The following is a 21,791-nucleotide window of genomic DNA, read 5'->3' as shown; positions in this document are numbered from 1 at the left end:
AAATAACAAATAGAGATTAAAACAGTTTCCTCCATCTTTTCAACAAGACCTTCAGAATAATGAGTGAGACAAGGAACCATGTGGTTTTGTCTTGAAAACCTTCCATCACAGTGCAAGAGTCCTGTTCTTTAAGCATACAATAGACAAATGAGCTCTGTATCCAAGACTTCTGTCTCAAGTCCTCTGTATTAGATGACTATACCACATTTGGCTTTCTATCTAATCTCAAGAACATCTGATTGCCTTCCTTTAGGAAAATAACTGGCTATTTTCTGAATCTGAATCTGTAACTGTATTCAATGAAGGTTTGACACTGTTGCTCTGATAAAAATTTAACTGACAACATCGACACAAAGTAATGCTGCCTGCTTGCTATTAAAAAAAAAAAAAATTAAAAAAAAAACCACATCCCCCAAAAATCCTAGGCACAGACACTCAAGGCAAAAGATCAAAGGCTTTGTAACAACAGACAGAAGAAACCCCTGCCAACAGATGGGCATAAGCAGTCCAGACCCCCAGGACAGGCTTCTTACAGCAGGTAACTCAGCTTCTGCGTAAAACAAGACTTCTAGTGCTTTATATTATGCAGAAAATTCTCAAGATACAAAAGAGTTTTCCAGTCATCACCTCCTAAACCCCAGCTGCACAAAAAAATCCTTCCCATTTCTTGCACTAGCTCTGAAACAATTATGCAGCAAACTGATTCAATATGCTAATTGAGATTTTCACTTCTTCATCTCAAGTCAGTTCCCTACTGGTCTAACATGGTGAATCATCTCAGTGCAGGCAGGGACAACCAAGTTAGAAGGAAAGGTAAGAATGTGAATCATAAGACTGGAAAGGAAGGAGGAGGAGTACAAATTCTTCCTTTTCAGTGGCAACACACTAAGAAAAGACACTGAATAGCAGGAACCCTGCTTGATTTTATATGTCAAGATAAAATGCCACGGAGAACTGTATTAGCACCATGCATATAATATCATAGTCCTGGGAAGAGAAAGGCCACAGAATGTTCATCTGAACAGATTTAATCCTGACCTACTTGGCAAAAAGCACTCCAAAGAGCTCCAAAAGAATAGGTCCCCAGCTGCTGAAGACAAGACAGAAGTTTTATGATCTTATCATGGAAATTTTAAATATCAAAAGCCAGACCAGCATGAGGGAAGCAAATGTGGTCAGTGTTACAGGATTCCAGATTCTAACATCTTCCTTAGAGGGTACCATTATGGTCTCCAGCTCTTCGCTAGATTCCTATTCCAGAAAAGCAGAGTCTCTCAGAAGCAGCTCTTTCACCAGCAGAAGTCTGAAGAAAAATGACACTTCAAAAGACAAAGTTACTTGAAGAGAACATGTATATAAACTGAAGCGGTTAAATACAATCTAACCTACTATCACGCACACCTTAAGAGCTACTATGGAGTATCATACTAAAAAGACTGTGCACAGAGGCTTATAAATCTAATCTCTACACTGATATCAATCATGCACGATCAACTGATTTTGCATTTAGTGTTTTTCAAATACAAAATAATTTGGTGAATGAAACCCACAGAAGTTTCTAAGGAAGCCACTATATGACAGCAGCTACTTTGGAACTGCAAAGTTACTGAAAATGCTCTTGCTTTGTAATTAAAAACAAAACAAAACAAAACCAAAACAAAACAAAAAAACCCAAAACAACCTCAATTTTAAGTAGCCCCAGAGAGAATGAACTTAAGTTGAATCAACTGTTCAAAATCCTTCGAATACTACTTATAAAAGTACTTAAAATCTGGCGGGGAAAAAACAGGGCAAGTGAACAGAATATCCTGTGTTGCTATTATCAGTAAACTGAAATAATTATTTTCAAATTCGTGTTTCTGAAGTATATTTTAATATAGGAAAAGAGGGTTCACTCTTCCAATTTTATTATTTTAAAACTTGATTTAAATTTGGAAAGTTTGGAAAGTTCACAGAAGTTCTGGAAACTATAGGCCAACAATTACCTGGCACACAAACCAAATTCCAAGTCCCCCTTCCCACCCTGCTCTGTAGCTGCAGTTGCAGACTGAGTCTCACTAAGGCAGCTTATTTCCCCTTAGCCAGTTCAACATTCAACTCTTCACGTACCACTGATGAGGAGAGCAACTCCAAAATGGATTGAGTAATTTGGATTATAAGTAACTGGAAAACAAGCTCGTTCAAACCTATTAGTTTTTAGAATGATCGGTATTTGTGAGTGTGCAAACACAACATAATGCTTTACCAGAGGAGGCAAAAACTATACTGTTTCTCTCCACAAAGCTAGAATTATATAGCTGCACCACTGCAAAGCTTTTAATATCGACAGGCCATCTTCTAAGAAATATGAGCACCACAGTGGTTTCCCCATCCACCCCGTTTTTAAACATCATTCATTTCAATAAATATTTACATATATAAAAAAACCCTCACCAAGAACAAGACAGGAAAGTCTTACTGTCAGTTGTACTTAAACCTTTCCTGACAGGCGTGTGTTTAATCTCTTCTCTAAAACTTAATTACTGACATGGGAATTTTATGGTCTCCTCAGACCGTACCTTTAAAACCTGAGATGTGAACTAGATTTCATCAGCATTTCAAATAAAGTAATAATAGTTAAGCATCCAGAACAGTATTCATATCATAAATGAATTTAAAAAAAAAAAACAACTTTGTTTTCAACAAAAATAGGGCTTTTTAAAAAAGTGCCTTTTTACAAATCAGAAGCCATCATCTCTGGAATAAAACACTGCACAAGACTGAAAGCAGCTATTGATATGAGGCAGCAGAATTTTCATTTAACAGTCCTGACATATGCTAATGATGTAATAGAAACTTTATTCCCACCACTGCAAGCAAACAAGAATCCTGCTTCTGAAACTCCCCATTCAGTATTTGAAGTGTTCGTCAAATAGCAAAGAACCATGATAAGGAGCCAGCTGATCATACATGAGAAATAGAAGCACTACTATGGTTTTTGTTTGTTTTAAGAGACTATTTCCTTCAGCTGTTACAACATACCCTTGGGAGAAAAGAGAAAATTCCTACTATTATCATAATTCTTCCCTTGACAGCCAGTGTAGCATTTCTGAACTACTGACAGCTTTGTCACAAGAGTAACTGAATGTAAGGAACAGTGCTTCCGCCCTCCACCATGAAATGGCCCACACGTATTTCCATTCAAGGGTAGCAAACTACTTTAAAACAAGAATTTATTGTGTTATAGTATAAAGACACTAAACACAAAACAAAGTGTTTAACAACATGAACATTGACATAAAATAAAAGCAAGATTGTTTCAAGCTAATTCTGTAACCATTTCATGTGAGAAATTCCAAGTGAAAGAAAGTTACATACACAGGGTCACCCTACAGAAAGAATGGCACCACCTTAATCTAATTCAAGCCCTATTTTAGGACATCATAGCATTGTAAGTATAGCTGCACTATTTAGAGGGCTTGAGTGGTACACAGGCTTTGTCTTGGCCCTCTGTATATAGGTGAACTTACCCACAGATCTACAAGAGAACCAATGGAGACATTTGAACTGTAAACTAAAAGACCTGAGGTACATTCTCTTCTAAGCTACCTTGTATTTTTTTTTTTTAAGTACATTATAGGGGAGATTAAAGAGCAGCACAAATTTGATCACTTAACTTCACTGCAGTCCATGTGATAGCATAGGTCAATAAAATAATGCTTTGCACTATAACACCCATCTTCAACAAAATACATACAGTATAAGGCTTCTCTAGAAACCATGTATTGTAGTATGGCAAGCCACCATATGAAAAGATACATGAATCCGAGATGTACTTGAACCATGTCTTCAGAGACATTACCTTGTGTCACAATAAGGTCTCTTTCCTTTGGACTCTTTGATAGGATCCATTATGTGATTTCATTCATACATGAATTTCTCAAAGATGCATCAATCACTTCAATCAATACAGAGCAGCTAACATGAATATACAGATTAACTATCAGATTGCTGCTCTTTCATACAAAACCATTTCCAAGAATAACCAGTTTGATCAACTCACAACAATAAAATTTTGCTAAACAAAGAGGCAGGAGCAGTACTATTTCATTTGCTTAAAATTATTATTTTTGGCTCATAAAAGAAACTGAATTCTATGTCTTACAGGCTCATTGTGAAAATATATACACACATCAAATTTATATTGAAAGCTAGATTTCACCATTGAGTTTTAAAGGCCAAGAGATATTTTCAGTACAGTAGAAAAAATAGCAGTTCCTGAAATATACTGTAGCCTCACTTCACTGCCAATATTCATAATTCAGTTGCTGTAAAAAACACTTCTCTGAAGGAAGCAAATCCATCTGAATTCTATCCACCCTGAGTTAAGCATCTATACTTTAATATGTTTTAAATATTAGGTAACAGAGAAGTATGTACAAGGCTATAAAACTTGTCAGTTATCACAGAGCAGTAGGAAAAAAGAAAGAATCAGTATTTTCAGCCAATTTTCTGTTTGCTATTGTAGTTATTCAGTCTGGGTTGGGTTTAGGTTTCATAGGGGTGTCTTTTGGCTTTTATTTGTACACATTCATGCATTAATTGCTTGATTTTACGTTTTTTTGAGTGCAATAATAAGGCAACAGTAAAAAAAAGTTATAGAAATTTTGCATATGTGTAAAGGTATTAAGTTTATAAAAGTGCTTCCTAAAAAGACAACTAATGGCAGTATCAAAATATTACAGAGTGGTGAGAACAACTATCATTTCAATAAATGTTGCTCCATAGAAAAATGTCTGATTTTAGGCTTTTTCCCCTTTCCTGGTGAAGTAAAAGCCTGGAAAAAAAAAACTGGTATGGATGCATGTGATAAGCAAGATAAGAAAATATACTTTAGTCTAAACTTAAATAAGAAGGTCCACACTTTTTTGTCAAAACATTAAGCCTCTGTCAAAAATGTATTTTTTTTTTCTTTTTATAGTACAGGATTAAAAGACAAGATGATGCTTACAAGATAAAGAAATAATTTACATGAAAATATCTTCTGACAAAGCTTTTCAATCAAAATATTGTTTTGTAACATTCAAACATGACATACAACACAAAAGAAACAGTGAATGCAAACAAAAAAATGTTATATGGATTGCTTTCAAACACATAAATAAATGAAATATTGGTGTAGGCAGTAGGGCTCATGCTGATGGCTAGCAGGAAATAACAGTGTGCAATCTATTTGGAAAAAGCTCTAAAGTACAAATTACAAGCCCAATTATGGACTGCAGCAAGTTCAGTTATATCACTGCCATCCTCTCCTATCTCCAAAATAAATTCTTGATTAAATCACTCATACCCTAAATTACTCATACCTTTGCTTCAGAGATATGAATAACTATATACAAAAAGTAGTTTTATTTCACCATAGGGATAACATTGTACCTCTCTGCCAATGTCACTTGAAAAGCCTTCCATGTCAAAACAATTTGACAGCAGATAACAACTTAATAAATATGCAATGATCTTATTAAAGTCCTTCAGCTAAGCATGGTAACTCATGCTGCTAGTTTTGTAATCACAGTGCATAGAATCCAAATATCAAAGAATGGGGTAGCTTTTAAGGTAATGGTCGATCCCTTGCTTATAATCCAAATATATCTGAAACTTCCATAAACTCTGTCATGCACCAATCTTTTTTGTGGCAGGAGCAAAACCTTTCCCTGGTACAATGTCCATTGCCGGCAATGGATGCACCAAAACCGCCAAGGAGCTCAGTGTTATTGCACAATATATGAAGACCTGGAATTCTTCCAAAAGCTTAAAATAAAAATAATGGAATTATTCTGACATTTCTGGACACCTGCATTAATACTGTATGACTAATAAAAGCATGTCAGTTGCATGGACTGAACCAGCGATCAACATGCGCCCAGAATGCACACTAGTAAAAATGCAGTCAAAGGAAGTAGTCTTCATTGCCTATAGGTCACTTCCAGTCAAAGGTTAAAGTTCAAAGACTGAATGATCAAAGTGCTCATTTTCTCAGTAGGACTATCTTCTGCTACGAGGATCACAAAATGGTGGCATCAACATGTGTCATCTTTAAAAATAAAAGAAGAGCATTTATGGAAAACATATAAACATTCTAAATCCAAATTAGCAAGGTGCTGTAGGCAGAAATAATCCCAGCATTGACAGTAACATGCAGTGGAAATACACTGAATGAATAATTCTGTGTTTCTGTTCAGTAACAACTAGGTAAAAAGACAGTATTAACCATGAAACTTCCAAAAATACACATACGCTCCCCGACTCATTAGAATTGGCAAGTATTCCATTAAAAGGACAGTTATTTTCATAGTCTATATTTGGAACGCCACTCATCAGGAAAACGAAAAACCAAATACACCTAACATTTTGCACCCCTGAAGTACAGTAGGTCCACTCTAATTATCACATTGAGAAATCCTTTTATAAAGAATATGTAGTGATAAGAGCTGGCAGAGTGCGCTCCTTCTGATGCATTCAATATATATATGTATACACACATATATATACTCATATATATGTACATACATTTATTTCTCAAGAATCAAAACAAACTACAGCTGACAGAATTATGCAAAAATAATATGTTTCTACTGTAATCCTAAAATCTTAAACCTGAAAATAATTTTCATTACAAAATTATTGATACTGTAATTGCACAGGACATAACAAAAAAGTGTAATTTATGGCAATCTTTCCTTCAGTGTGCTCAATAGTAAGGTATTTCTCTTCCTGCAGTATACTTGCATCTGTCAACAGTAAATATTATGCTTGTTAACAGAAAGCAAACTATTTTTAATGCACTTGTAACCTCACACACCTAGAAAATATAAGTTCATAAGCAGTATTTTTACCGTTTACAGACTTAGTATGCATAAAATAACAGTGAATAAGTCTACATTTGCACTGAAAAATATTATGTCATTAATAGTATTGCACATAAAAAAACCTCTTCATTTTGACAGTAGGGTACTATAGATGTAAAATACACCGGACAGAATGAAAAAGAGATAGAAGGGGTATTTAAACTGTGTACTAAAAATTTAGGCCCAATACCAGAGAAAACACTTTCTACTAAAAAATCAAAACAAACCCAAAAGCAGTAAGGAGGTGCTGGTTGAAAACAAACACCATTAATCATGGCAGTGAGGCGAAGTTCCCAATGACCGAAAAAAGGTTAATATAACCCCCATTTTAAGAAGTGGAAAATGGATGACCCAGGGAATTACAGACCAGTCAGTCCCACCTCTGTGCCTGGCAAAATCTTGGAGCAGATTCTCCTGGAAGGCATGCTAAGGCACATGAAAAACAACAAGGTGCTTGGTGACAGCCAGCATGGCTTCACTAAGGGGAAATCCTGCCTGACCAATTTGCTGGCCTTCTATGATGGGGCTATGGAATTGATGGACAGGAGCAGAGCAGTTGATGTCATCTACCTGGACTTGGGCAAAGCATTCAACACTGTCCCACATGACATCCTTGTCTCTAAACTGGAGAGACATCAATTTGATGGATGGACCACTCGGTGGATAAAGAACTGGCTGGATGGCCGCACACAAAGAGTTGCGGTCAATGGCTCAGTGTCCAGCTGGAGACCAGTAACGAGTGGTGCCCCTCAGGAATCAGTGTTGGGATTGGTCCTTTTCAACATCTTTGTTGGTGACATGGACAGTGGGATTGAGTGCACCCTCAGCAAGTTTGCCGATGACACCAAGCTGTGTGGTTCGGTTGAAATGCTGGAGGGAAGGAATGCCATCCAGAGGGACCTCGACACGCTTGTGAGGTGGGCTGATGACAACCTCATGAAGTTTAACCATGACAAGTGCAAGATCCTACACCTGGGTTGGAGCAATCCCAAGCACAGCTACAGGTTGGGCAGAGAAGAGATTCAGAGCAGCCCTGTGGAGAAGGACTTGGGGGTATTGGTTGATAAGAAAATGAACTAGAGCCGGCAGTGTGCACTTTCAGCCCAGAAAGCCAACCATACCCTGGGCTGCATCAAAAGGAGCGTGACCAGGAGGTGATCCTGCCCCTCTACTCTGCTCTTGTGAGACCTCACCTGGAGTATTGTGTGCAGTTCTGGTGTCCTCGACAAAAAAAGGACATGGAACAGCTGGAACAGGTCCAGAGAAGGGCCACAAGGATGATCAGGGGACTGGAGCACCTCCCATATAAAGACAGGCTGAGAAAGTTGGGGCTGTTCAGCCTGGAGAAGGCTACGTGGAGACCTCATAGCAGCCTTCCGGTATCTGACAGGGATCTATAGGGATGCTGGGGATGGACTCTTCATTAGTGACTGTAGTGACAGGACAAGAGGTAATGGGTTAAAACTTAAACAGGGGAAGTTTAGATTGGATATAAGGAGGAAGTTCTTTACTGTAAGGGTGCTGAGGCACTGGAATGGGATGCCCAAGGAAGTTGTGAATACTCCAACCCTGGCAGTGTTCAAGGCCAGGTTGGACAGAACCTTGGGTGATATGGTTTAGTGTGAGGTGACCCTGCCCATATCAGGGGGGTTGGAACTAGATGATCTTAAGATCCTTACCAGCCCTTAGAATTCTATGACTATGACCATTGTCCTGTTTTCACAAAAATCTACTTCCTGATACCAAAGCCAGGCAACAGCTTTATGAAAACAATTTCAGCCTGGATGCCTAAGTAAACTGCGTCTGAAAGCTCTTCCTCTGTCTTTAAGATAACATGGTCAACTCCGAGCTTGAAATTTCACAAAAACAATGTACACTTGAAGCAGGTGTTGGGTAGGGCAATCAATCTAGAAATGTATTTAGTTATCAAATATCAAGAGCCTCAAAACAAGAATATCAGTTTGTAGCAAAAAAGGCTCCATAACTCTGCTTATGAAGTTAAATTGCTTTGTTGGGGCAGGGATGAAATGAGAGATTACAAACTGTAATAAGCTAAATACTCAGAGACACATGTTTACACATCAGAATGCATCTCAAATGGCCATTTTGTCTGTGTTCATATCGGTTCCCTTTATATCAACTCCCAACCACGCACTACTTGCTCAAAGTTAAAACGAAAAAAACCCTGGAAAATAAAAAAAAAAATAATTCCTTCAAATGCATATACTAAAAGTGACAACAGTCTTCCTCCTTCCTCTTCAAAACACAGTGATTCAATTTCACATTAAAGCTAAGCCAGTCTAATGACAACAGAAGGGGCAGAACCACTCTGCATCTCCCTTCTCATGTTCTATTAGCACTGGCATTTATTTCACCCAGTGGTTTACCCTTGGGTAGCTGGTTTTCTTTCTCAGTTTGGATTGGTTTTTCTCCCCCAATTTACCCAGCCCAAAGTGGCTGAATCACAAGATTAGATACGTGACCCTTCAGTTGAAGCAGAAGCAGAACTGACTTTTTCTTGCCTGAAGTTGGTTACTAGGTTGTTTTGAAACTGGGGGGGGGGGGGGGGGGGGGGGGAGGGTTTTCTGGCTTCCAGAAAACAGCCACTGCAGTTACTTAAAAGTAATTAAATGACATATTCTATGGACTATAAGCAGCCTAATGGCTTTGAGCAACTTTCAGAGTCAGATAACCCACATTTCTTTTATGTACTCATTTGGAGTTTTACTTGTTTAACTCAAATTGACTGTTATGAGTAAGAAATCATAGTAGGATCTGCAGACTGCTCCCCTTGATAGCCTTCAATCCTGAGTCAAAACAATTTTAGTACAAGATACATACTTGAATCACAAAGCGAATAAATGAAACTTTACTTGTTTCTCTTTTAAAATAACTAGTAAGTGAAAATCAAACTAGTTAATAAAAACTCTCCCAAAACTGCCAATGAAGAGGAAGCAAAATTAGAAATTGAGAAGCACCAAACACATTACAAGAGTGGAAAAAAAAACCCCAAACAAATCAGAAAAGAGAAAGTGACTACTGAATAATGTGGTAAAGATGAAAAATGCAGCCTTGTGGGCAACAGGATTGTTATTCTTGGGGTCAATCTTAAAAGCAATATAATGTACAATCACATGGTATATAGTCCTGACTTTCTTAAATATCTCTTAATCCCATGACATACACACTCCTCTAACTGTAATTGAAGTCACCTTGTTTTAGAGATACTAGTAAGAGTATTATGAGAAACTGAGTTTCATTCTCCTAAATTATCATGTATCAAAACCCCAAGGGTCACTGCAAGCACTATGAAACTCTCAAGTTTTTCTTGTTAAGGCATCCATAGGCTTTTAAGAATCTAAGGACGAAGGCTTTGGTGTTTGCCTCTTTTGTTATTAAGTCCCACTGTCTCAAAATACCTGGTCTCATTTCAGACAGGGGGACAAGAAATGTCCTGGGGTGGGGAGGCAGCAAAAAAACAAGAGGATATCTTATGACGGAGCCTTCAGTGAAAGGTAGTGATGGGATCAACACCTCCTGCACCATCCTAGCATACAGCATTACCTGCCCTAACATAACCCTTCCCAAATACGTGAGCTCCTGATAACCTCATTTGTACAGTATTTCCCTATGGAAAACAAAGAAAGGTTTGTTCAAGAAGCACAGCCCATCTCTATCCCCTCCTCCTTTCTTTCCTCATCAATGAAGTGGATAAGACAAGCACATACAACCCCAGCTCTGGGAAGAAGACATGAAATTTTGGGACAGAAGAAAGAGTATAAAGACAAAGAACACATGGAAAAAGGAGAAAGAAAACAAACCAAACCAAACCAACCAACCAAACAAAACAACCACACAACACCAAAACAAACATCAAATAAAAACACAAACCAAACCAACACAATACTAGCACTGCAGACATTATGACACTATGCATAGCAATTTTAATATTGTTTTTTTATCATGTACATGTAGAATCTTATTACTATATTATTGACTGTTAGCTCCTAAGAGCCTCTGTAAGTCAGCCAACTGTCCCACACTGGAACTCTGATTAGCAGTGGAAATTATTAAATCACATAGCTGTTTAAAAACATACAAGCACCATTCAACTACCATAAAAGCTCTTAAAGCATTAACAACAAACAAACAAACAAACAAACTACAACAAAAACAACCTGACTTGAGAACTAAATCTAGTTTCCTTATGTACCTTCCTTAACACAAAACTTAAGACTTGTCATGGACTAAACACAGTTTACAAGAACTTTCTTTCCAATCCAATCCTAAAATTTAAAACCTATACATCTGTGCTGTTAAATTTCCATTAGGAATTAACTGAAATATAATTAAAAAAAAAAATGCAGCAGAGTATCTTAGAAACAGGATTTTAATAACTTTTGAGATTTAAAAGGAGAGTTTAAGGCTTTGAATGCATTATCCTACTTCCCTACATTTTAACTGCCTTCAGCCTGAAAAAAACAAAAAGTAAACAAAATTCCTGGTCGTAGTTAAATACTTACCATGATACCACCACTTTGTTTTCTTTGGATTCTTGTTACACGTTCTTACATAAAATGAGTTATCTGGTGGTCGCCTCTGCAACAGAAAAAAAGACCTACAAATAATCAGACAATCCTCATATTGTAATGCATGAGCTATTTAATAAGCTTACGAAAGGCTACCATGTGAATGCAGTGAAAATGAGGCAACAGGCAGAGCTAGACCTTTGTCAAGAAAAATCTCCTACAGATCCAGGTAATAATTCTTACTGAAGATACTTCAAGCAAAAAATTAATGAAAAAGACAAAACAGTTTGGAGGTAGAGAGGGAGGGAAATAAATTTTAAGAAAGCAAAAATACCAACCCAAAAGAAAGGAACAGCTATGATTCAAAAAACACAACCATCCAATCAAAAAAATCCAAATTAAATTCCTTTTGCATTTCGGAATCTAATTCTGATATATTAGATCCAATTCACATTCACACACCTCAGCTTGGAGCAGGTGAAAAAATTAACATGAATTCTGTATCTGATCCACACTTCATATTCTTCAGCTTTCTTTACAAGTGTCATCATTATGCATAACCAGAGTCTTAGGATACAGTACAAAGCCATTTGGAGGGTGTTTTTCTATCACATACACATAACTAGGACTGATCAGCATGTGACATAAATAGGCATGTTTGGATAGCACAGACATACAAACTCTGACCACATCTAACTTCCATATACGCTCCACTGCAATAGTCAAGAATAAAAGGGTAGACATTTAACAAAAATGGCATAAGGTATTAGTGCCACTCATCCATGATCAAAAAAGCAGCTTAGCACCATCTACTTCCCTGAAATGAAAATAACAATGATCACTGAAATAGTACAGCTGTAAAGCCATGCAAACATCTGCACTGGAGACCTTTCAATAGTTATTTCACACTGCCTTTAGAGATGGAATCATTTTACAAAGAATTGTCCTAAAACATGACTGAACTTCAGAATTAGTACAATTAGAAGGGTTCCATTCACTCTTTTTTGCAATAATGATATATGCACAGGTTACCATGAAAACAGTAACAAAGCACTTACTGCACTATTCTGCAGTTCTAGCTCAGTATCCTTTCAGTAGTAGAAATGTACATATAGTAGTTTAGTCTATTTTAGAATTTTGAAATTAAAACTTCACTTCTCAATGCAGAATTCTATTAACTTTTACTTATTTTGCTCCAACAGTGCCAAAGGTGCTCATACCTTTTCTTTGCAGCTGGAAAGCATGCTAATAATGCTAAGACAAACAGATTGCACTGAGAGAGCTGGAGACCAGTCTTCTGTTAGAATGGATAAACAGATATGACCATTGCTATAAACATGAGGATGAACAGGAATATTGTCTCCAGTAAACATGACCTAAAAAAAAAAAAAAAAAAGAACAAACAACTGTAATTTACTGTCCAGATTTAAATAAGACTGTTGCTTTTGGGAAAATAGTAATACGTTGTTTAAGAAGTGGATCTGCCATTTTCACTTACACTAAATAATACACTTTACCATGTTAGGTTCATTCATTTTTGGAAGCTATTAAATGAAATATAAAATAAGACAATGGGAGCCTAAATAGCTAGTGAAAACTGTGTTAAACAAATGGTTCAGTGTAGGTTGTTTTTTTCTCTATGGATATTCATACAGCATAGAAAAATGCAAAGGTAACAGTATAAAGACATCAAACTAAACTTTTTATATTTTGCAGATTTGGTCTTTCACGTCCTAAGGAATACAGTTGCCTAGCCAAAACACTGGATGATTTCATAAGCCACAACATCATACACCAGGAACTACAATGAGACTCACAAAGAAATATTTCTATAACCCTGAGCACAATAGAAATTGGGTTCTGGACAACTCACCCAGGTTCCAGCTTAAATAATAAAACACGTCAATCCTATTAACTATAAAAGACTTGTACAACCGAAGTATGTTACCACACAGGGAATATAGCAGGTCGAAGGAGGTGATCCTGCCCCTCTACTCTGTTCTTGTGAGACATCACCCGGAGTATTGTGGGCAGTTCTGGTGTCCTCAACATAAAAAGGACATGGAACTGTTGGAACAAGTCCAGAGAAAGGCCACAAGGATGATGAGGGGACTGGAGCACCTCCCGTATGAAGACAGGCTGAGAAAGTTGGGGCTGTTCAGCCTGGAGAAGAGAAGGCTGCGTGGAGACCTCATAGCAGCCTTCCAGTATCTGAAGGGGGCCTATAGGGATGCTGGAGAGGGACTCTTCATTAGGGACTGTAGTGACAGGACAAGAGGTAATGGGTTAAAACTTAAACAGGGGAAGTTTAGGTTGGATATAAGAAGGAAATTCTTTCCTGTTAGGGTGGTGAGGCACTGGAATGGGTTGCCCAGGGAGGTTGTGAATGCTCCATCCCTGGCAGTGTTCAAGGCCAGGTTGGACGAGGCTTTGGGTGATATGATTTAGTGTGAAGTGTCCCTGCCCATGGCAGAGGGGTTGGAACTAGATGATCTTAAGGTCCTTTCCAACCCTAACGATTCTATGATTCTATGAATATATTTAGATCATTATTTCAAATTAAATATATTTTTATTAGACATGGATAAATATGGAAGAACAGCATTTAGAACCTTAACTCTGCCCTATTAAAAGATAACATTACACAGTCCAAAAAATGTTAGAAAAGCAATATTGTCAACCACTGCTCTTACGTCAAATTCCTGCCAAACGCATAGCTGGCTCGGGGCCAAGGGAAATGGATTAAAAATTTTGTAGCAGCTTTTATCCTCCCAAGCTCCTTACCCAACATAACCGCTATCATCTTTTATGCAACAACATAATAAACCTCTACCACTCATATATATAATACCCAAGAGCCTCTTAAGTGTTTCCTAAGTTATACATATATATGTATGCGTACAAATACGTATACGTGCATACAACACACCCACTCACACTGACAAGTAAGCAGCAACATCTTCATCATGCAGGAAACTGAAATCAGATAGTTTAACACCTATCTGCTAAATGGCAGATGGATTTCTAAGGCAGCAGAAAAACTGGATGCAAAATGATCTTCCCTAAGTCTTTAAACTGGTATTTCTTAAGCACTGAAGAGCTTACTTTCATAAACCAGTAATATATTTCGCTTTAACTAATGTCTTCCTTTTATAGGAAAACCAGAACTCGGCATATTAGGCAAGTAAAATTATGCACACTATGACAGACAACATACATTTAAAAGCAGAAAACAACCAAGTGATTAAGCAGCAGAAGTGTAAACTGTCAATTCACAGCAAGCAGATTTGCAGGAAAAGAATTATGTATCATATAGAATGAACTTACTGCACAGCAGCATTTTTATAAAATTGTCTACAACGAACAAGTATCAGGAACTTAAATTCCTAACTTTTCTGTGCTAAAAATCATTGTACATGTACAGATCTAATTTGCTGCTTTACAGCAAATAGCACAGAGCCTAATGCACAGATCAGGTAATGAGTACCAACAGTACCTACCTGAAATCAAATGAAAGTGGCTACAATGTTGTGGATTACCTATGAGCAGCTCGCTGCAAACCCCATGAAGTGCAGAAGCACAGATGAACAGTTTATTCTTTAAAACCTAAGACTGAAATGTCAGCATTCTAGTTTTTAATCACAGTTCCTAAAAATATGTAATGTTTATGGTTTAAGTGTCTCTCACAGCTGTGTGCTTCAGTTTCAACACCAATGAGAAAAGTGTCAGAGATCATTCTTGGAACTTTAAGCTGAAACAGACAAGCCAACAACTAAGGCGCTCTTGCTTTTCTTTCTCCTGTTTCAGAAAAGCAGGGCTGATAGCTGAACACTACTCTTACCAGCTATGTCTTGTAACACTTCCCGCAGATAATGGAAGGATGGCTGTACAAAGCTCATTCTGCAGCCTGGTAGCATTGCTGCCACTTCAGGTCTTTACACTGCTGTGAAAGCAACACAGTACCTCCCAGCTCAATTCTAACCACTAGATTTGCAGGCCTCTCTTAGACATGTCACCATGTATCTATGAGAATCCCTACCACAAGCATTTCTCCAGATGTATTAACACACCAGTAGAGAACATGCAAGAGGCTTAAATACAAACTAGAAAAAAATATAAGCTGGAGCAAAAAAGGGGATGAAAAAAGCAGTTTGTTGTTTACTCTGCTCCTGTACCACAGTTCAACACAATCTTCCTACTTTACCCTGTGTTGTTCTTTTGTAATATATGAATATCAATCTCAAGCCTTCAATTTACACTGCTCTTTCACCTCCTATGAAACCAAGTAAACTGTCACAACACTATACTTCACTGCAGTCTCATTTTTAAAAGAAAAAGCAACTGCACAATGTGTTTAATACAAACTAAAGTAACTAAATCTCATACCAGGATAGGTGGATAATATTTATATTCAGCATGTGTCAGGCAGCTATAACCCAGAGGTAGCATTAAGCAAGAAGAAAGAAATCAGGTTACCTGAGGTGAGTCAAAAGGATACCGACTACTGAACTTAAATAGAAGCTGAAATTTCTCCCCTTCATATAGGGTTCCTGGAGCACCTTCCATGTCGACAATCCATCTAATGAATGGGAAAAAATATTTTTAGTATTGTGGACTGACAAATTACAATTTTCTTCCTGCAGCACAGGACAAATCTAATTGATTACCAATCACAGCAAAATATCCATTAGTATCATAACAATTACAAAGGTGAGTAACATAACAAGCCTACACTTGAAGGAAACAAGCTTTGTATTTTACATACAGGCATTTAACATAACTGCTGTGAATTATACAAGTAATTATGACTTGAACTCGACACCAAACCATCAGTTCCCAATATAATGACTGTTAATGTGAAACAAAGCTGAAACAATTGTTTACTACTACTGTTACAGTTTACTCCTACACAAAAACAGGGCTGAAGGAAACAAACTGGTATGTGTTCTTTTTCATGTTGTTTTACTTTTCTGTCAAGGAAATCATCCATACAGTTTATTAGAATAAAATATGTATCCAAGGGGGAAGGGCAATGCTACTCTTACATTTGTGAAAAACTCAGAAATTTAGTGGCATATAACCTGACAGGTAATTGAACCAAAACCAGAAAAGTTAGTATATAAAGGAAAAGTATAGAATGGAAAAGGTCACAGAAAATTAAAAACAAAACAAAAAGGATAATTTGCAACTATAATAAAGACAATACCTCAACGTATCACAGTATTCATTTTCCTCTCATTTTCTCCTTCCATCATAACAACAGGTAAGTCGCTTACACGTGGAGCTGCTGGGAGGGTTACTGGTTTTGGGTTGGATTTATGGGCGTTTTTTAATCCAGTCAAAAATAAATGCATATTGTTCAACACATACAGCAACACCCTGCTATCTAGCTTCTCTCATTTCTTACTTCTATTGATGATCGCTTTATACCATCCTTTGCAGCATTGCTTCCCCGTTTTTGTCTTTCACCCTTGATTAAGTTTTATACATTTGAGCAATATGACAAAGTGAAGATTCAGCAAGAGACTCAGATAACATTAACATCGGTCTCCAGTGGGGCAGCTGAGATTTTCAGAATAGCAACATGTTCAGAAAAGCTGACATCTCCTCCAGCTGGCAGTCCTGGTGATCCTATTCCCAACCTCTCCATCTCTCCTGTCATATACACTCTCTCCCTGTGTATTTAAACCGTGCACATGTTTTATCTTCTATTATTCTTTTGTTTGGTTGGCTGCTTTTTGGTTGTGTTTTGGCGGGTTTTTTTTTTTTAGAGAAACTGCTTCTTTACTGAACTGTCATGCTCTTCAGCAGAAATGCATCTTCAACAGCAGCATGGTAATAGCTGTAGTGGTGTTTCACATTTTAATTTTGTGATTTTGCCTATCTGCACTCCAGACCACTTAACTCTTCTTATACCTTCTGCTTTTGCATTTATACACATGGTGGACCAACACTCTTCAGTTTTACTGTTCCCTGTGATCCAGAACCTCCACTTCCAAACTTTTGAAATAGTTTCATTTACTAAGTAGAAGATAACTCTGCCTGGACTTTTCTCCTTTTATGGTGAAGGAATCAAGAGAACCCATCTTTCCTGTGCGCTTTACAATTTAGCCATCTCATATTTCTAATCCTTGTGTATTTAAAATAGATGATTGCTTAACATTTCAAATGACCCAGTTACACCATGGGAACCAGTTATTTTATTCAACACCTTTCAAACCCAACCAGCATTGCCACACCAATCTTTACTGCACCAGTTCAAATTGCAACTTAATTAACTCAGAACATGCCACTTGGCACCAAAAACCCTCAAAGAGAAAAAATACAATGTTACTGAGACAGGAAGCCTCTTAAACAGTGACAATTCCAAGACCTAGCATGACAGTAAATAGGAAGTTTTTACTTTCAAGGTATAAAAGTTGTACATAATGTCTCTGGGAACAAACAAACACACAGACTTTTCCCTTTTCCATTCATCTGCTGTAAACTTTCTATTTAAGTGTAAGCTTAAATGTTTAAATGAGTAGAAAACACTTGCAATATGAGACTGAGTCCCTTCTTGTTTTAGTCACAGTCATCTGCATGAAGTATCACAAAAATCAGCAGCAGGTAAAAAGCGACAGTGTTTAATTCAGTACACAGAAGGCTCAGAAAAGCCTCATGTAACATGGCCTGAGTGCCACCTCCAAAAAAGCAGGTGTGAAGCACCATCAGTAGTCAGCTCTATGTTATGTTTTTAAGTTGATCCATCAGTCAATAGTACAGAACATGCAGCCTGCCATTCATACTCACATTTACATCTGCTAAGGACTTTTTAAACATTTCTCTAAAATTAAACTAAGAAAATTAGTTAAAAGAAAGGTCAACACAGTCTAAATCTTTAGAACTGCAGTCAATTAAAGCAAAAAAAAAAACAACAAAACATTAATACCTCTGTCCATTTCAATGGATAGAAGACAGAATATTTAACAATGTTATTCTCTGTTCTGCTAATCACAGAAAAAAAATACAGCAGGGAGCAAAGTGCAAACAAATGTTCTTGGATAACTTCGCTCTTTAAGAAGTTTCCTCCATTTGCTTTAGAGAAAAAAAGGTAAGGGAAATTAACAGCTACAAAATGTACTTAACAAAAATAACATAGACTAAACCATCTATTCCATTATTTCAATAAATCTAGAGGGGTTTCAGAGGTTTGTAGTTATGAGAGACTGTTAAATTATTTTATTCTAAAATATGCAGAAGCTTCTACCAATTGACAATTTGTTAGACACTAAATGCCTAATAAAAAATTAATGAATTCACTATTAAGTTCCTGAGAGTGTCCAGCACATCACTGCAACATACTCATTAAGCAGAACCATGTCTTTCATTCTACTCCCTAGACTAAAAATTCAGAATGTTACTTGCAATAAGTGGTGGAAGTGGCCTGCAGAGAACTTCTCATTACATAGGCTTTTCAGCTTGATAGCAAAAATAAAATAGCGTACATACTTACTGTGTAATTGAATTTTGTACACTCTTTTCATTTAGAGTCATTCCTGGAGGTGGATCATTTTGCAATGCCAATAGTTCTTTTTGTAATCGTTTCTATAAGGAAATTGTATAAATATTTGAAATATTAAATAAAGTTCTACAACAAACATTCACACTAAAGTACATTGCATCAATTACTGAAAGGTAAAAGGAGTCTTACTTGAAAACTTAAATACAAAGTGAAACTGAAACATGAGAAAGAAGGAAGACTCCTTGTCCCAGAAATCAAACTGAAAAGTCACAAACCTTAAACTTACTGTTTCAGTAAAATGCAGCAGCACTCACATCTGCAACACTGCTAAGTGAAGAACTGTGTTGTGTTATGAAATACACAGAGGTATCCAGAATTTTGTCATAATACAAAGATGTCAATCGGAGCTCTACACCTGGCAGCAAACATTTCATAATCCCCTGACAGCATCAGATATACAATTAATTCTCCAAGATTTTAACAGCACAACTCTTCCTCCTCTAAGTAATTTAAGACACTTCTACCTGGCATCTGTGAAAGCCTTTGCCTTGTCCCAAGTCATTCCAGAGGACAGAACACAAAGCTAAAAGAAGACTACGTGACTTGAAGAACACAAACTATATTACAACTTTATAGTAACTTAGAACATATAGAGTGAGAGTATTTAGAAATACAAAGAGCTCAGGTAATTCCTACCTATTTTGGCATGGATAAATTGGTAACTGCAACCAGCTGCTTCTCTCAGAACTACCAGAACTGTTTCTTACAACCTCTGGAGCAAGGGAAATACAACTTCTGTGAAGTACTGCTATTGGCACTGCTTTCAGTGTGTTTTTTCTATATATAAATAGTTATGCAATATATTTTGTCATTTCCAAGCCACATAAGAAAGTTCAAAGCTTTTTAATTTCTTATTCTCCTTTTTCCTGCCAACAATTTTAAGATTTACTGCCTACCAGTCCACTTCCATCATCTTACTATTCAAAATGACCTTACACTCAAGAGGAGTAAAAATACATGGTTTGGGAGTTTAATATCTAATGTTGACTCAACATATAATTTTTTAAAATCAGGTTTATCATGCACTTGTAGCTGCTTCTTACTGATCTTCCAAACAACTTTTCTGGTGCCTAGTAGAACTTAAAAAAAAATGCAGAGGGGAAAATAAGGCAGTCACTTGTCAACACAGAAGTGATTCAGGATCTCGTATCTTTGACACAGAACTACTGAATTTATTCAGACACACAACTCCTAAAGAAACTCCTAAAGAAAAGGTCCTTATACATTCAGTTTATGGTTTGAAATAACCTTCTATTGCTATCAAGCAGCACTGAAAACTTGTTTTGAGCTTGTTTTTCAAATCCTTACCCTGACCCCAGACAGACACTTTAAGTCTTTTCTTTTTAAGCAATTACATAAACACTCACTCCAAATGTGCGATTTCACCCCAGAATTGCAGGCAATCAGGACAGAAGACCAACAACTGCTTTTAGAGATGACACAAACCTTTTTTTTTTGTTCTCTCCAGCCATAATGACCATCTTGGATAACTTCCCTTGAAATTAAAGATCAAAAGTATAATTTTATAATAAATTCCTAGATTTCTCCTGTCCCCATAATGACAGGAACTCAAACTGGTTTACAGTTCATGGGGGAAAATGCTATAAGCATTATAAAAGATTTCATAAGTATTATTCTAGCCACCTCAGACAGAAGCAAGTCAAAGTCTTCACACAAAGGTAACTACTTCTACTGGACCAAATGATACACATTTAAGATGTGATACTTTGGGGAATACAAGTTCTTATTTGGGTTTTCTCCAACTGGAATAATAAAATATACTATCCATTTTACAACATTCTACTATTCCATTAACTATGCCATACAAGTTAATCATAACTTACCTAACAACATAGCTGGGTATCCTCAGTCTTTCACCAGATTATTTTCAAGATTTCTTCTATCAATCATCAGCTCAATTACTTCTGTACAGATTAACAAAGACCTGCCTGCAGACCTTTTCCAGAAAATGCTCTAGAGTACTCTACAGCAATTGCAACAAGTTGCAGAGTGCATCCCAGCCTATTAACAAGAATTAATTCCAATACTGAAAAATTGTTTTAATAGAGGGGTTAATGTTTAGAAAAAAAAACTCTCTGGTCAATGCTTTCCAGTGTCTGACTATTCTCAAGATATAAAATGTTTCTTTTATATCCTACTGGACTATCTCATGTTCCAGTTTGTGTCTGTTACCCCTTGTCTTCCCTCTGTGGCTCCATTTTCCCAAACATCCTCCCATGAGCCTGTTGCAGACATCAGCAAAGTCTTCCCTTTGCCTTCTCTTCTGAAGGTTGAAGAAATCCAGTCAGCTTCTTGTACATCATGTAGTACAGCCCTGTACCATCTTGGTGGGTATCTGTTGGACTCACTCCTGCACATTAATATCTTTCTTGTACCAGGGCTTCCTAAAGACAATACTCCAGATGTTGTCTCAAGTGCCAGAGAGAGGGGAAGAATCACTTTCCTTGAGCTGCTGGCTACATGCCTGCACACACAGCCTAGGAAAATTTGGAAGATACTCTCCAAAGATATCATGAAGGAGATTGGTTTTTATTTAACCTCTCCCCCTTACCATGATTTAAAAAAATCTGTCCCATGTTGTGTCTCATTGATACACAAAACTGGATTATCAGGAGTCAAATCTAGTTTAAATTAAAAAAAAAAAAAATTGCTCTTAAATGAAGCCCTTACAGACCAGATTCACAGAGTTTAATTAGGAAATCGAGCTGGTTACCACAGTTATTCAGAAAACATCTCAAATTTAAATGCTACAACTTGAAGTGAATTCCAGTGTTTATCAATATATGTACT

General features: G+C 36.9%; 1 protein-coding gene across 3 annotated transcripts in view; it reads right to left on the bottom strand.

Annotated features, from left to right (window-relative positions):
* Window positions 1-21,791, bottom strand: part of UBE2W (ubiquitin conjugating enzyme E2 W) — a 66,579-nt gene that overhangs the window by 29,456 nt on the left and 15,332 nt on the right. The window contains exons 2-6 of one of the 3 annotated variants that reach the window (XM_062633184.1): window positions 18,912-19,003; window positions 15,893-15,995; window positions 12,637-12,792; window positions 11,411-11,486; window positions 3,196-6,073 (exon numbers count right to left, since the gene is read on the bottom strand). In XM_062633184.1, coding sequence (XP_062489168.1) covers window positions 6,060-6,073; window positions 11,411-11,486; window positions 12,637-12,792; window positions 15,893-15,995; window positions 18,912-19,003 — 441 coding nt within the window. In that variant the 3' untranslated portion in view covers window positions 3,196-6,059. Of the gene's footprint in view, window positions 1-3,195; window positions 6,074-10,831; window positions 11,487-12,636; window positions 12,793-15,892; window positions 15,996-18,911; window positions 19,004-21,791 lie in introns of those variants that run through there. The other 2 variants (XM_062633182.1, XM_062633181.1) reach the window with 2 other exon arrangements.

The sequence above is a fragment of the Pezoporus occidentalis genome, unplaced genomic scaffold, assembly GCF_034315485.1.
Source record: "Pezoporus occidentalis ecotype Australia unplaced genomic scaffold, CSIRO_AGI_Poc_V1 ctg4, whole genome shotgun sequence".
NCBI lineage: Eukaryota > Metazoa > Chordata > Aves > Psittaciformes > Psittacidae > Pezoporus > Pezoporus occidentalis.
Note: the sequence above shows the minus strand (reverse complement) of the source record. Positions and strands in the feature narration are given on the sequence as shown.